This window comes from Macaca nemestrina, chromosome 14 (genome assembly GCF_043159975.1).
Source record: "Macaca nemestrina isolate mMacNem1 chromosome 14, mMacNem.hap1, whole genome shotgun sequence".
In the NCBI taxonomy this organism is placed as follows: Eukaryota; Metazoa; Chordata; class Mammalia; order Primates; family Cercopithecidae; genus Macaca; species Macaca nemestrina.
Window position 1 is genome coordinate 8,713,195 of NC_092138.1, and position 15,907 is coordinate 8,729,101.

The 15,907-nt window shown below is 51.7% G+C and overlaps 1 protein-coding gene across 1 annotated transcript; it reads right to left on the reverse strand.

The window, feature by feature from the left end:
- Window positions 1-458: 458 nt before the first annotated feature.
- Window positions 459-2,165, reverse strand: LOC105498812 (growth arrest and DNA damage inducible gamma). The gene is made up of 4 exons (XM_011771166.3): window positions 1,839-2,165; window positions 1,481-1,582; window positions 1,134-1,347; window positions 459-1,045 (listed from the first exon to the last, which is right to left on the reverse strand). Exons 1-4 carry the CDS (start codon window positions 1,889-1,891, stop codon window positions 935-937), a joined length of 480 nt encoding a protein of 159 aa, XP_011769468.1. The 5' UTR covers window positions 1,892-2,165; the 3' UTR covers window positions 459-934.
- Window positions 2,166-15,907: the final 13,742 nt, after the last annotated feature.

Below are 15,907 nucleotides of genomic sequence, written 5' to 3' on the forward strand. Positions count from 1 at the left end.
CAGCCTGCCCCCGTCCTCAGGGACCACAAAGGGCAGGGCCTGCAGAAGGCAATGCTCATTGTGCAGGAAAGCCTGCGGCCTCCAGCAAGCTGTTCCGATAAGCAGCTGTGGGAGGGAGGGGGAGGAGGGCCGAGGGAGGGGGAGGGGAGGCAGAGGTCACTGTTATCGCCTTGGAAGGCAAGACTTCAGCTGCTGCACTGATGTCTTTTCTCAAGTATGCTCCTGTTTTGCAAGTTTAAAATCTTCCTAAAAGGAGAAAAGTAGGAGCCAGGCTCAAGTTCTACCCTAGCACTGGGCAGCATGCCCTCCCTCTGCCAGCGCGGAGGAGCCTGTCATTCTTGCCCGACAGGAAGACGGAACAGGTGCCATCAGTTCCACGGAGTTCCAGCAATCCTCTGAAACCCTGCGCACCACCTCCCCCGACACAAAGATCCCCTACCCTCAATAAAGAGCATAAGTTTGTTTCAAAAAGTTTATTGTAAAATTCAAAGCTTCAACAGCAGCATCCTTTAGAAAACGAAGCATTGCCCGGATCCGTTTTGAAAAAGCAGCGCAGTTGGCTAAGTCCTTCACGCTCCTGCAACTGTACCAAGTCCAGGGCGCCGCTCCTTCCTGCCGAGCGCAGGCTGCTGAGTCACGCCTGCCCGGCCAGTCTGTCCTTCCTGGCCCTGAGGCCAACGTCCTAGCCTAGGCCTTCCTGGGCGAGCAGCCGCTCCAGACACTTGCAGAGTCCTCAGCTCGGGCCAGCCTGGCCCTGCCGCCGCCGGGCCCCTCCTCGAGAGGCCTCGCCTCCTCACTCTCCAGGCGCCCCCCCCGCCTGCCAGTCTCCACGCCGCACTCGGGCACCCTCGGAGGGCCCCTCCACAGAGCCAGCCGCGCTCTAGGCGCCCCGGGGCGTCACCACGTCGATCAGACCAAGGTCCCCGCCGGGCTGTCACTCGGGGAGGGTGATGCTGGGCACCCAGTCGTTAACGCTGCGGCTCTCCTCGCAAAACAGGCTGAGCTTCTCCAAGGCGGGATCCTTCCAGGCGTCCTCGTTGGGGTTCTGCTGAGAGAGAGCAGGGTCAGCCTGGCTGGCCGCGGGCCGAGGCGGGAACTACACCGGGGCGGGGACCGGACGGGGCTGTACTCACCGAAATGAGGATGCAGTGCAGGTCGCCCGGCGCGCCCGCCTCCTCGCCTGCGCCCACGATAGCCGCCAGCCGCTGCACATCGCCCACGCGCACTATGTCGATGTCGTTCTCGCAGCAGAAAGCCTGGATCAGCGTAAAATGGATCTGCAGCGCGATGTCGCCCTCGTCCTCCTCATCGGCAGCCAGCACGCAGAAGGTCACATTGTCGGGGTCCCTGCGAGGGCAAGACGGGGACCAAGGTCAGAACCGGCAAACTGAGTTCTCCCGCAGCCACCCCTCCCATCCGCCGGTCTCTTCGCCATTCATCCCCGCCCCTGTCTCCCAGCCTGGGTCGCGTCTACACTTACACGTTCAGGACTTTGGCTGACTCGTAGACGCCGGCAGTGAGGCAGCCCTGACGCTGCGCGGACAGCAGCAACTCGTGCAGCGCTTTCCCGGCACCCTGCATCCTGCGGAGGAGCCAGCTAGTGAGCGGGAGACGGCCGTGGGGCGCGGTGGAGCCCCGAGCCCCGGCCACGGGGATTCACCCTTGGCTCTCCAACTCCAACCACACTCCAATCCCGGCTTGGCGCCCGCACCCCGGCTCTCCAACCCGGATCTGACGCCCGCACCCCCGGGCTCGGCTCCTATCCCGCGGATTCCCACCCTGGAGAACCCTGACGGTCGCCGACTGACCAGCCGCTTTCTCAGCGCCCTGAAACCCACCTGTCTGTGCTTTCCGGAACTGTGTCCTGGCCGCGGACTTCTTCCAGAGTCATAGTGCGATCAAACAACAGCAAGTTATCCACAAGCGGAGAGCGCGGAGGGGACGCGGGCGAACACCCTGAGACCAAGAGCTCAGCACGGCGCGCCCACCACCAGCGAGTGCGCCCGGGCTACGCTGCGCGTCCTTATATAGGCTGATGGGTGCTGCGCCGCCAGCTGGCGCGAGGCTGCCCGCCTATTGGCCGGCACCCGCTTTCTGATGTAAATGAGACGGCGAGCCCGCGGCTCGTGCCAGAAGGCCACGTGGGGAGGGGTGCGGGGGATGACAATGCCTCAAATCTGCCGCTTTTGTTGGGGTGTTACCAGGCAGACTGGAGCCTGCAGATTTCATCTCGCCTGGCTTTCTTTTTCTTTTTTTTTTTTTTTTTTTTTTTTTTTTTTTTTTTTTTTGAAGTCCTTAAAAGGAAAAAGTAAAAAAAAAAAAAAAAAAAAAAAAAAAAAAAAAAAAAGCCAATCCACAAAAACCTTGTTTGCTAATATGATGCTGCAATTTGCGAAAAGCACCTTTATAGAATCAAAAGGAATTTTATTTCCATTTTTTATTGCTACCTTTCTATTTGTTTCTTTTCTTTAATTTGAAGTTTATGAGACTGTTGCATTGGAGCAGGAAATTAAGGTAAAAACAGGTAACGCCAGTTAAAGGCTTGCAAAAGGCAGTGGGCACAGCCCCCTGCAGCTGACCACTAGCGTCCGGAGCGCGCTGGTAATGCCTGCCAGGCATACTCAATGTGTACATTGAGTAGTCGCTGGAAGATCCTACCCCACCTCCCCGCCCTTGGCCGAGAGCAGCGGGGCGCCGGAGAAGGGGGCGGGCGGGCCCGCACGCCGCTCGTTTGCATTTCTATGGAGGGCGCACAATAGCAGAGGTCTGGCGTGTGGCGGTTTGCAGTAGGGACAATCGAGGCTTTCTCTTCATAGCAACACTGTCCACCTGCCGCCGGGTGGGGTGGGCAGGCCCCCGCCGCGCGTGGGGGTCGCCGGGCTGCCTGGCGCGTGGGGTCGAGGCTGAGTGCCACTCCGTGGTCCCTGAGTACGCGCCGCCTGTACTGGCCCTGCTACATGTAATTCCCTTCCACCCGTTCCTCGCACGGGTGCCGAGCAGCCGCGCGAGTTGGGAAGCACAGAGAGCTGCTGCGCAGTCTTCGCGACTGGACGCCCTCTGGCCGGGACCCCGCGGCTGCGGCCCTTGGAGCTTAGGGGATGTAGTTCGGAATCTCTTTCCCGGGGCGCCATCTACAGGCAGGTTAAAAAGATCCTGAATCCCTTTTCTCCTCCCCTCCCCCAACACACACACCCTTGCATTGGCCTGGTGCGGGGGAAGGGCGGTGGAGGGGGTCGGCCACGGAGCTGCCCGGCCGGGCCCACTGAGCCCTGTCCAAGCTGCGCATTAATAGGAACCCCAGTAAGGGCTGCAAAACGCATTCAGGTGGGGCTGCAGTTACCCTGGGGAGTAGAGGGCAAAAGGAGATTCCCATCCAGTACTGATGGAGTAAGAGCCCCTACGTCTTATGCCATGTTGAAATATTTTAATTACTTAAATACGCATATGTAAAAAGCCTTTTTTCCAGCAATAGAATAAAAGTCTGGATCTTGAGAGAGTTTAATAGGCTAGAGGTTGCTGCCGCTTGACCATACACGCTGGCACTTTCAGAGGATTCACCCACTGACCGCAGCACTTTTGGTGTCTGCGCCTTCTGTTCTACGTGGAAAGGCGCGCTGGGGACACCTCAGTGCTCCCCTTTTTTGGGTGAGGCCTTGGAGACTGGCTGGGACAGTGGCGGGCCGGGTGGATTGGATGGAAACCCGGGCCCTGCCGCAAGACTGGGGCGATAATGGGAAAGTAAACAACGCCGAAGCTTTCTTTGTTCCTTTCATTCAGGCTTTCTTCACGTGGGTGGTGAATGTACAAGGTACTTCTGAACTTGCTATGGGGAAGTTTTCATTCTGCGCTTACAGGCAGGCGCTTCTGCCAAAGTGAGAAGCTGGCGTCTTGCGCCCCCCAGCGGCTTCCTGGCAGAGGAGAGCTGCAAAAGCCCGGCCGATCCTGGATTGTAAGAATGAAGAACTTGCTCTCCTAGCATTTCTGAACTCCAGAGGTGTCTCCTAAGGACGTGGGCATAGGGGGAAGCGGGGCCAGGAGGCATTATGCCCCGTTTGTTCGCTAGTTTCTTTTCTTTCTTTCTTGGTGTATAAAATGATGATATGCCTTGATTGGATAAAATACGTTAATTTTAAGTGATTGGAACATAGGTATTACTCTTCTAAAACTATTAAACTTTTCTCTTCTTTTCTTTTCTTTTTTCTTTTCTTTTCTTTTCTAAGACGGAGTCTCGCTCTGTCGCCCAGGCAGAGTGCAGTGAGCCGATCTCAGCTCACTGCCACCTCCGCCTCCCGGGTTCAAGCGATTCTCCTGCCTCGACCTCCCGAGTAGCTGGGACTACAGGTGTGCCACCACGCCGGGTTAATTTTTGTATTTTTAGTAGAGACGGGGTTTCACCATATTGGCCAGGCTGGTCTCAAACTCCTGACCTCGTCATCCACCCACCTCGGCCTCCCAAAGTGCTGGGATAACCGATATGAGCAACTGCACCCGGCCTACTATTAAACATTTTTTTTAATGTATTAGTTACAGGTCTCCAGGAAATGCTGGAAATAAAATTTACTTAACATGCTAGCACTCCACCCCTCCAATGTATAACACTAAAATCTGCCCACATGCCAGGCCAGAGAAAACAAAGGCTAGGCCTGAAGCCTCAGCCCCTCCTCCCAGAGGAAGGCCACTACTGAATACTCCCGACTTTGGATCAGGGGCGGCTGCGTTTCCAGTCCCTGCTGAGCTAGCCCGGACCAGGAGGGATGATTGACAACCCCTGGGGCTGTTCTACTCTGCTCACATTTTTAAAGTATTCAATTTCAGGAAACTGCCTTTTTGACACATGATACAGCACCGCTTTGCTTTATTAGGTCAGTCCCAATGGCCCCAAAGCCTCCATCTCAATTAGGGAAGAACCATTTTGTCTGCAGGCAAAGTTGGCCTTCCAGCAGACCCACCACCATGTGTCTTCAGTTCAGTCACATGCTCAAAGCTTCTGGGCCTGGGATGCCCCTGTGTTGAGGAGTGGGCAATGCCCACTAGAAGAAGTGTGAGGATCCAGAATGTCCCACTACACGGCTTTGTGGCCACAGCTCTCCCAGGGGACTTAGCCTGCTCTGTGCTTCAGGTCACAGGTGGCTGAGATGTTGCCCTGAGCTTCCTGTGACTGCACCCCTAAACCTTCCCCTAAATCTCAATAATGCAGGTGATGGTGACTTACTTAAAGGGAGATCCTCAGAGATGCTCTATTTTAAAACCTTTTTGGAAATGTTTATAGTTGAACTGTTTTTATTAACACATTCTCTGAAATGTGCTTCTCATTCTTTCATGGCTTGACTAGGTCATTGATGGGCAGATGTCTTTCATCTGGGTACAGAAGGAAATGAGCTTTAAGTAAGCAGTACGCTTTAGGAGACATTCTTTGTTGCATTCTCACACGTTACTTATGTGTGGAGAGTGCACAACATCGTTATTAAATAGTAGGTGTATGCCCTTATCCTACCCAAGCAATGTGCCCGAAGCGACTACTGTCCAGCCAGAGGCTGTGGGATGCAAGCTGCTGGCTGCACACCAGCCCCATGCAGGCTGCAGGTGGGATTTCTTTGGCCTATGAGGTGTCTTAGGCAAAGTCAGATTCACTACCACTTTTCAAAGTTAGCTGCATTCATATAAACATCTGGATTTCTAGCTTCTCCTGGAAAATGGGTGGATTTGGCCATGATGTACCTAGAATTCGCTCCCCACCTTGGTAATCTTCAGCAGGGATCGGGGGCACTGGGATCCCGCAATGGGCACTGCTCTCCCATTCACCACAATCCCCACCAGACCCCAGCTGAGGACACCCTGCTGCTTTGTTCATTTACATCACCTTCCTGTCACCTGCAGACGTTTGCGCTTGCAATCAAGAAACTGAAGTTTGAAGCACAAAACAAAGGGGCCAAGTTCCTAAAGATGAACCCAAAAAGGTTAAGCATCATTTGTGTCTCAGCTTGTGCAGGACAATGTCCTATGTCAGCACAGGGCTCTTGGAGCACTCTGGGCTGGCCTCTTGCCAAACGGTTTCATGTTGTCCTCACTATTCCCCCCCATCCAGCCCCTTCTTGAGCCAGAACAAGTCTCCTCGGGGGTCCTCTGTTGGGTTTTTTTTTTTTTTTTTTTTTTTGGTCCAAAAGAACTCTTGAATGATAGGGGGCAGCAGTAAGTCAGTGACAATACTACATTAACTCAAAAAGAAGCCAAGTCTTCATGCAGGACACATAAAAACTATTACTTAAAACCCAGCAGGTGCATCTCAGATGCCTTCACCATTGCATTGGCCCTCACCACCACCACGCCCTCCTCCTTACTCTGGGTGAAGTGTGGATCTGCACATGGGGTAGGCTTCGGATGATGACTGAGACAAGACACAGGAAGCTGAGAAAGGAGGACATCTCCCACACACACACCTAGCAAAAGCTGGACATTTCTGGTCAGTCATGCTTACGGAAAGGCTTTCTGGAAGGAGCAGTTATTCTTGGGTAAGCGCTTACATGGCGTGAAAGAGGTTAACATTAGCCCAGGGAAATCCTTCAAAGTAATTGAGGGGGAAGGATACATTATTTATGCATTTGTTCCTTTCTCCATCAACAGTAAGGAATGATTCATGGCACCTGTCAGTCCTAGGCAGTGACAGACACCAGCCCGCACTGTAGCTGAAAACCCTTGAGAAGCCGCAGACGTGCGGTCTTCCCAGCTTGACTCCGCACTCGAGTCTTCTGAACCTTGGTTTCCCAACCTAGGAAATAAAATTTGTGCCCTTTACCCCTCAGGAACCTTATTGGGGTCTTATAAGTTTGCTCCTGGTCACCATTCGGCCCACAGACGGGTTTAGCTTGGTGGACAGTGTCCCGAAAGACTTACAAATTCAAGTCTGACTTGTTCATTTGTGTAGGGGATGGCACACATCCTCTCTGTCACCGTAAGCATGTCCCAAATATCACATCAGGCCCGCTGGCGTGTGTATGCCCTGTCTGGCATTTTCCTGGTCCCTGCAGGCATTTGGATTGGCAGTAACCTTTCTTTTCTAACAGATTTCTGGAAACGTTTACATGTAGCATATAATAGAGTAATAGAACCACAGAACTTCCAAAGTAAAGCCTTCCTTCTTTTATGTTCCAAAAGCTAAAAGGTACTAACAACACCCAAAAGGCACTTTGACATCGGAGTTTAAACTTTGTGGAGCAGGACTCAAAGCTGGGCTTAGCTGCTTGCTAACTTTGACCTTGAGCAAAGAGTTAGCAGATGATTTAAAGTGTAAGGTAAAAAGAATCCATGCTTGTTAGCCCATTAAATACCCATTAATTAAGCTCTCCAAAAAAAAGCCATTCAAAAATGTATATGACAATCGAATATTTATTGCAACATTTCTTAAAATAGTGAAAAATTAGAAAAAATTATAGGGGGCTATAGTTAACTCATGGTGTAACCAGAAATGAAACATTATGCAAGCATAAGAAGGAGTTCTGAAGAGTAGTTCCTGGCATGATATAATATGAAAAAAGCAAAATATAAAATTGTGCGATTCTAATTTTGCAAAAACTTTCAGCATACACGACTATCACTGTATAAAGTCACAAAGCAGAAATGGTGATTGTATCTTGGAGTGATGAGATTATAAGTGATTTTTAACTTCCTTCACTGTGCTTTTCTGCAATTAAACATTCTACAATTCAATTTTATTTAACACAAATATATAAAATTTCTCAAATGGAGTAACTTCAGTGCCAGACATCCTCAACCTGACTGCTGTGGAGGTTATCGTGCAGAGCAATCTTTGACCATATGGTCACAGATCCAGAAGCCAGACGTCTGTGGGGCTTTGCTCCTGAAACTGTGACCTTTGATTCCTGCACTCCTCCTCTTGCCATCTGATGCCGGTCTGCTCCTGTGACTGAGTGAAAATCGTCATAACTGTACTCGGAGGTTACCTCTGGTATGACTGGGATGGAAAGCCAGGCAACATGCTGGAGACAGGAAGGAAGGCCAGCAGGCGAGTCAGAACCAAACACCCTGGACGGCACCTTTCCGTAGACTTGCGGTTCCCAGGACCCTTGGGGAATCCTCTGCGCACAGCGAGGCAAAAGTAGCAATGGAAGAAATTATCTTTCACCCCCTTCTTGGTGAAAATGTCTATTTCCCAGAAATGAATTACAGCAATAAATTATGAAAATTGTTTCCATTGCCTACATAACACAGCAGGGAATTCTAAAATTTCAAAACATGTAATATACTCAACCTGTGCTTGAGACTCTAGGGTAGGATTTAATTTTTCAGTGTTTGAATTTTGTCTGTTTGAGAAGGGTGAGGCACTCCTTGAGTACACTATTAGTAGTAGTATTGTTATTATTTTATTTACTAGACTTTTCCAGGACTTGCTCTGCACCAGGCACAGTTCCAAGCACTTTGAAAACACCGTTTAATTCTCATAACAAACTTGTAATGTAGGTGCTATTTTCACCATTTTAGGCATGAGGAATCTTGGGCACAGAGAGGTTGAACAACTTGCTCAAGGTCACACAGCCGGGAGGTGGCAAAGCTGGGTGTTCGGAGCTCCTCTCCGAAGCAAGAGGGAACAGATGAACTTCACTGTGAAACCTTTTCTCGAGCCTTTAGAACAAACCATTTGACCACCAAGGACAAGGAGAGCATCCAGGTGAAAAGGAGGTTTCAAAACCACTTTTGGTTCTCCTCAGGAGCCCTGAATCCGACGGTGCCTGTCCCGATATCATGGTTGCAGGGTGACATCTTGTGGTCAAAGAGAATATCGCTCCCAGCCCCAAAAAGCAGCCTCTGCACTTCAGCTGGCTTCAACCCTTCCAGGCCTGCAAGTGCTGCCCCTTAAGCGTGTTTCTGGTGAGCCCGTGGGCTCTCATCCCACATGAAGGTTAATATCCAGATGCAGCGGACCCTGGTGACAGTGGGCTCAGATCCCATTGTGCCACTGCTGGGCAGCCCCCGAGAAGTCAGGCCAGCTCAGAGGATGGTGCAGTAGGGTTTGGTAGTCAGGGCAATGTGAACCACCACCACCAAGGAGAACAGACCCCACCGTCAGGGAGCATTCCTGTGTCAGCTGTAATACCCGTGCCCACTTCACAGATAGGAGTACTCAGTTTCAGGGAGATTAACGACATGCCCAAAGGCACACAGCCAGTGGTGGAGCTGGAATTCTAGCCAGCATGTGCCAGGCCTCCAGCCCTAGGTTCATGAGGCCACACCACAGGCAGAGCACTGGCTCACAGCTGAACAGCTGCCCTGGGGCACAGCCTCCCATGCAGCTCAGCTGTGCTTGGGAGGATCAGGCAGGATGTATACCCTGCTTTTCTTACAAAATCAGGAATGCTCTGAATCTCCCATGGTCTTTGGTTCTGAATTCCCCTTGTCAGCCCCATGATGTGAAGTATATAGGTTTTTTCTTACTCATAAACCCACAGGCAAATTTAAACTTGGGAGGGACCTACAAGGTGACTTCCTCCAAAACCCTGTCTAATTTCCCAATCTCTTCAGCAACACCTGACACGAACAGCCTGACACAGCTGAAATCCCATATGCGGCATGACATCCACTCCAGACAAAGTGAGTCCCACTTGCTGGTGGGTTTCCCAGGCACCCAACACCACCCGGCATTGCCCTCTCAGAAGGAACAGGAGTCGCAGCTCCTTCATCTGCAAAGCACGCAGGCGCACCCTGAAGATGGCCATAGACCTCTGCTGCCCAGTGCATCCAGGGCCAGCAGCCTCAGCTTCCCCTGGGAGCTAGTTAGCCTCATGGAATCAGAATCTGCCTTTTCATCAGATCCCAGGGTAATGCATACATGCATGCACACAAGTGTGTGGTCGTTGGTTCGCTAAAAGGTGCAAGGTGTAGTGTGGATGGGAGGCGCTGTTTCAGAAGCTAAGGGGCAGGATGGTGTGAGGCCCCCGGGGAAGCCGCTGTCAGGCAAGGGCAGATGTGAGAAATATAAACTAGACGCAGAACCTTCAGGCTCGTCACGGTCATAGCCACTCCAGATTACCTCTGAATCCGAGAACAGGTGAGGGGGCAGACTGCTCATGAGCCCCCAGGTCTGCTCTCTGATGATCCACAGTAATGGTGTGTTGACTTTGCACAGGGACTCCCAGCTAGAGACTGCATTCCCAGTCTCCCTTGCTGCATGGGGTGGTCTTGGGCCCCAGTTCCTCTACTTCCCTTGCTCAAACAGAAGTTATGGGCTGGCCAACTAGGTTCCTTCTCCTCCTTGCTGTTGTGACTCAATCATGCAGTCAAAGGGAAGGGGCCTGGGGTCCTGCATGGCTGTGTGGAGCCGAGCCTCCTTGCTAGCCTGTACACTCCACACTGTTGTGTTCAGTAGACAAGACACAATCTTCTCTCTTAAGCCTCTGTATTTTTGAGGTATTTTAAATTTTTTTTAAATTTTGACAAAGTTTCAAAGATAGGAAAATTATATAAATAGTAAAACAAAGTATTCCCATGTACTTTTCACTCAGATTCCCCCATTTTACTATATTTGTTTCAGCCTTCTCTCTCTCCTTCAAGTATATATATTATTTTCTGAACCATTTGAGAGTGAGATACAGACATGATGCCTCTTTTCCACTAAATATTTCAATATGTATTTCCTAAAAACAAGAATATTATCCTAAATCTATAAACTATAGTAAAATGATGACATTCAGGAAATTAATATTGACATAATTATCTAATCTACAGACCATGCTGAGATTTTTGTCAGTTGTTTCAGCGATGTCCTCTGTAGCAAAGGAAAGTCCAGGATCACGGGTCCATTCAGTAGTCATGTCTCTGTCATCTCCCTGAATCCGAAACCGTTCCTGAGTTTTGCTTTGTGACAGTAACATTTCATGGCATTGATATCTTTTTAAGAGTTCAGGCCTGTTATGTTACAGACTCCTCTCCGCCTCCACTCCACACACTGCCGGGGTTTGGCTAGCTTGTCTGCTCTTTCCTCCTGATTCGATTCAGGTGATAAACCATTAATTGGACCATCACAGTGGTGATGCTGTGTCCTTCTTGGTGTGTCATATCAGGGTCATGTGCTTTGACTTGTCCTCTGGTTCTTGATTGCCATGGGGTGATGACCATTTGACCAAGATGGTGTCTGCCAGGTTTCTCCAGCCTAAAGTCGCTATTCTGCCCTTTGGAATCAGTGAGTGTGTTTTGCAGGAGGATGTCGGAGGTCATCAGAGCAGGGTGGCTGCGGTCACTAGTATATGTGCTCGGTTAGCACTGGAGAAAACTCCGCAGCAAACCCGGGCTCTTTCACTTATCAGGAGTTGTTGAGTATATACATTCACGTCCTTCCCTGATATTTTGAACAGATGGGAAATTTTTATTAGTTCCCCTGAATCCACATTAAGCTGTAATATTAATTTTTTTAAAAACAGCCCAGAAGAGAGCCTGAATGGTGGATTTCCATTTTACTGAAGAGTTTACAGCGAGAAAAAGTTCATGGCCGAGAGGACAGTGGGCTGCTCTATTCACTCTTGGTTTCCACGACAGATGACCCAGCTCAGAGTGGCTGAACCAGACGGCTCCACCCAGCCTTCCCCTTGTCTTCTCAGGCTGGATCCCACGGCTCTTGCTCTTCCCCAGGATAATTGATTTAAGTAGCCATCCTACCTGGAGAGGCTCACCCTCCTCATGGAGGTATGTGTGTCCTGGCCCCTGCCTCGCTCTAGGATGCAACAGGCACTAAGTTCAATGAGGAAGAGGATGGCAACCCTGTCGGAGTAGGTGCCATGAACCCGTGCAGCTCCCCCATCCTCTCCTTTGCCCAGCTCCATCCATCTCTGCTATTTTCCAGCTCGCCTCTGCTCCTGCTGGCCCCTGGCTTTGAGCAGCTCCATGCCCCACCCTTCAGCACCTGCCAGGAGGTCACCACGAGGCCGCCTAGGGCCAATATGCCCTAAGGGGAGAATCTTGGATCACGGTGGTGCTTCCTGCCTCTTTCCGCTCCTGTACGGTGGTGGTAGCAACCTTCATCACAAGGATATCCTGCCAGGCCTTTGAGTCACTCACAGGGCCTTGGATAAGTCCCATACACTGTCCCCATGAGAAGGGGACTGGATGAGCAAGGACAGTGTCTGCCTCATTCCAGCTGGGAATGAGTCCCCTCTGTACAAAAAGACAAGGATCCCTGCTTCAAGGGTCTGGGGACCACTGGCAAATGACAGGCCAAACCCAGGAAAGGGAAGGAGGAAGGATGGAAAGGAGTGGATGCGGCAAGGAGAGGGATCTGCTGGGCCATGGTGGGAGGTGGGCCTGGTCACACCAGCACTGTGTCAGGCTCTCAGCTGGTGCCACGCAGTCTCTGAATAAGAGAGTGGGTAAGCGGAATGAATTCTAGCAGGGAAGGAGGTAGAATATTTTCTCCAACATATGTCATAAATAAGCAGTGTGACTAGACTTCCTCACTCCGTTTATGTCAGAAAATGTATATGGGCATTTCCCTTTATAACTAATAGGGAGCGATGCAGAGAGACCTACTGCTCTCCCTGACGGGTACTGCTCACTCCAGCACCTGGTGACAGAAAGGGGACCAGAGCTGGTAAAAGTGGTCCCAACATCGTTAGGACACCGCTCAGCAGGCCACTTTTACACAGACATGACCAAAGGTGCCAATTCCTGAACTATTCATCTACGTAGACTATCCCAAATAAAGCTTCTTCTCAAAATTCTGCAAAAACAGGTCGCATCATCTAGGCATTCCTTGAGAGGTAAACTGGATTTTTCACCCAGCACTTTGCACTGAGCACTTTACGACCAACAGGCCTGGACCTCATCATTTCACCCACAAACTCTGGCAGGTGAGAAGTGGTCACTCTGGACACAGGCTCTGGACAGCAGGCAAGACCCAAGGTCCTAAGCACAAGCTTCTCTTGCCTCCAAAATCACCATAGAAGAAAACACTGATGTTCCACCTGCCAACAAGCGCCATCCTCTCCAGGGCACAAGACCAGTCCTGTGACCTATTCCCCCTGCTGGTGGTGTTTGTATGCTGCTGTTGCAACGCAAGCATGTCAGCCTGGGCCACTCCAGCCCTCACAACACAGTATGTCCAGTGTCAGGAGCTGGCCACTGCTCTGCTCCACACCCCACTGGTCGGGCAGTACAGAGACACAGTTGCCCTCCAGAGTGCAGCCTCATCTGGGACCCGCCCCTCATAACCCAGAAGCCTGGGGAGTCTGCAGAGATCCATGTGTCCAGGAGCCTGCTGGGAGCCAGCTTCCAAAACAGTTCGATGTCCACTGAATTGCAGCCCCTGCATAGCCTTGGCCCCTCCCAAGGGCACAGCTTCTAAGGGCACAGCTCTCCCCTGCTGCCAGAATATAAAACTATGGGGCTCCTGGAAGACTCCATTTCTGAGCGCGTCTGCCCCAGCTGAACTCTGCACACATCCCAGGATCATTGTGTGCCCCTGAGCAGTCCTTGCTGGTTTTCACTAAGGGCCAGCTCTCATGTATTCGTGGGAAAGAAGGACAGACTTCTTTCAGTTCAACCTCTGCCACAAGCATTAGTTGAGCACCTACTGTGTGCAAGACAGTGAGCTGGGGCTGACGATCGAGCAGTGGACTGCGTTCTGACCTCGGGAAGCCCATATTCTGGTGGGGCATCTCCCAACCTTGCTGGACATTAGGTGTTCTCCCTCTTCGTGTGTACCCCTGACAGGAGTGCCCCAGAGCTCCAGAAACAAAGCACAGAAGGGAGTGGGGAAGAGTCTGGAAGATGCCTAAGGCATTGGGTGAGGGACAGCCCACAGCTCATGCAAACACAAACTCACAAAGCCTGGGATGTCACTTCATCGGGTCTCATAGGGAATGCAAGAGCGAGGAAGGCTGGTCTCGCCTGCAGACTCCAACAACCACAAGGGGGCGGGGGACAGATGCAGTCCTGGAGCAGCTTCTCAGACTGACGCCCGGTAGAGCCCCCCTCCAGGGCAGAAGAGATGAAGCCAAAGAGTGTTTCATTTTTAAATAGCTCTGGAAAACGCTGGATTGAAAGAAGTCTAATTCATTACCGCAGGACTCACCGAGACTTCCATTGTATCCAAGTATGCCTTGAATCTCCAAGAGCGAGGTTTGGGCATGCCACAGATAACACACATTTGACCACAAAACTCTTTGTTGGGGACCATAAAAGGAGGATGCTATGGAACACAGTTGGGGACACAGCTCCCAAGTAGCTCCCAGCCCTAGCACTGCATCAGGGTTGGGTTCACATAGAACAGTTGTTCTCATAGTATGCTCCCCTCACCTGGGAACTCCCTAGAAATGCACATTTTTAGCCCCACCCAACCACCCGAACCCTGGGACCCAGCGATCTGTGTTATAGCCAACTCTGCAGGGGCTTCTGATGCAGGCTCCAACCGGAGGCCCACTGTAGTGGGGTAACAGGACACCAGCTATGCCACCTGCCCCTTGCCCCACTTCTCCCCGGGTACAATTCTACTCTTCCATTCCTACCTGAGCAGTGAAGCTGCTCTGCCTGGCGCCCCCTCCTTCCACACTCCAGCAGGAAGACCGCCTCTCCCAGTTTCCAGGACTCTCACATATACCTAGTATCATCCTGTGGCCATGCTTTTATTATTTGGTGATTGTCTGCCCTCTGTCATAGAGCAGGGTGGGGTCCTCAATCCTTGACTCTGAACACTGTCGTGCACATGGAGCATCGGGGCCACCGTGCTGGGCAGGGAAGCAGTATCCATGTCTCTTGGCCAGGGCAGGACAGTGGAAGGATGACATTAGCATAGGTATCCCCCAGAATGAGAACACAGAGCAGAGCTCAACCAGGGGGGTGTGGGACACAGAGAAGGAAGAGGCGAATTCAAGTGGGCAGCCTGGAGGAGGACGTAGGAAGGTGTACAGGCAGGGTCTCGAAGAAGGAAGAAGAGCTTAAGGAACAAATGTGAATCAGCAAACGTGCACCCACGCTGCCATGTGCTGGGCCTGCTGCACAGCTGACCAGGGCCCTGTAGGGGACAGACACACAGGGCCAGACGGGAGACCCATAGGGTGCCATGGAGGCAAAGAAACAAGGCCACCCAGGATGGCTCCCAGAGAAAGGGACCTCATAACTGTGATTGGGGAAGGAGAGAGTTCTCCAAAAACTACAACAAAAAAAGAGAAAATGGAACATTTGAAGAGCTTTCCTAGAGCCACTGGTTGGAGCCCTAGCCTTGCTGGAGTGGGCGCCAAGGGGTTGTGCAGCCAGGTGTCTGGATACCAGGTCCCTAGTGCCACTTCCTTCCCTCACCCTGTTCATCCCCACCAGGCACTTCACTCTCTGGGGGAGGCCTGCCTAGCGACAGAGGCTCCCCTCTGGTGTCAGGATAACTGAGTTCAGCTGAGCAGATGCGCTCAGCTAGCCCACACTGCAGCCGGACCTAAGGACAGGATGGGTCTGTGGCAGAGGCTTGTGCTGGAGTCAGAGCCCAGAGCAGAGCCGGCTTTGCCCCAGCCCACAGGGGACACAGATGTCACCCCCTGCATGTCCAGGCACACGCTCTGATGGAACTTTTATTGCTGGTAATTGGGCCAAACTAAGCATAAATAATGCGATGACCCCTGGCAAGCTGCTTTTGTGGCAGCTGCTCGGGTCATGCCAAGGCAACAATCTGAGGCTGAGGCCGAGGCCAGCTGCTACCCAGTGCAGCGCCTGACCCCTGGCTTGTAATTACCCCTGGGCTCAGCTAACAGGGGCAGTGAGAGGGGTTACATTTTGCAGGCTTCATGGATGTTAAAGACAGAGTCCTGCTGTTTGGCATCTTCTTAATGGTTTCCTTTTTTTTTTTTTTTTTTTTTTGAGACGGAGTCTGGCTCTGTCGCCCGGGCTGGAGTGCAGTGGCCGGATCTCAGCTCACTGC

Excerpts from the sequence above, each read along its gene's own strand:
- LOC105498812 (XM_011771166.3), bottom strand. The coding sequence starts at position 1,891 with ATGACTCTGGAAGAAGTCCGCGGCCAGGACACAGTTCCGGAAAGCACA. Across the intron at positions 1,348-1,480 it reads TCAGCCAAAGTCCTGAACGT|GGACCCCGACAATGTGACCT; the intron begins GTAAGTGTAGAC and ends TTGCCCTCGCAG. Across the intron at positions 1,046-1,133 it reads TGCACTGCATCCTCATTTCG|AACCCCAACGAGGACGCCTG; the intron begins GTGAGTACAGCC and ends CTCTCTCAGCAG.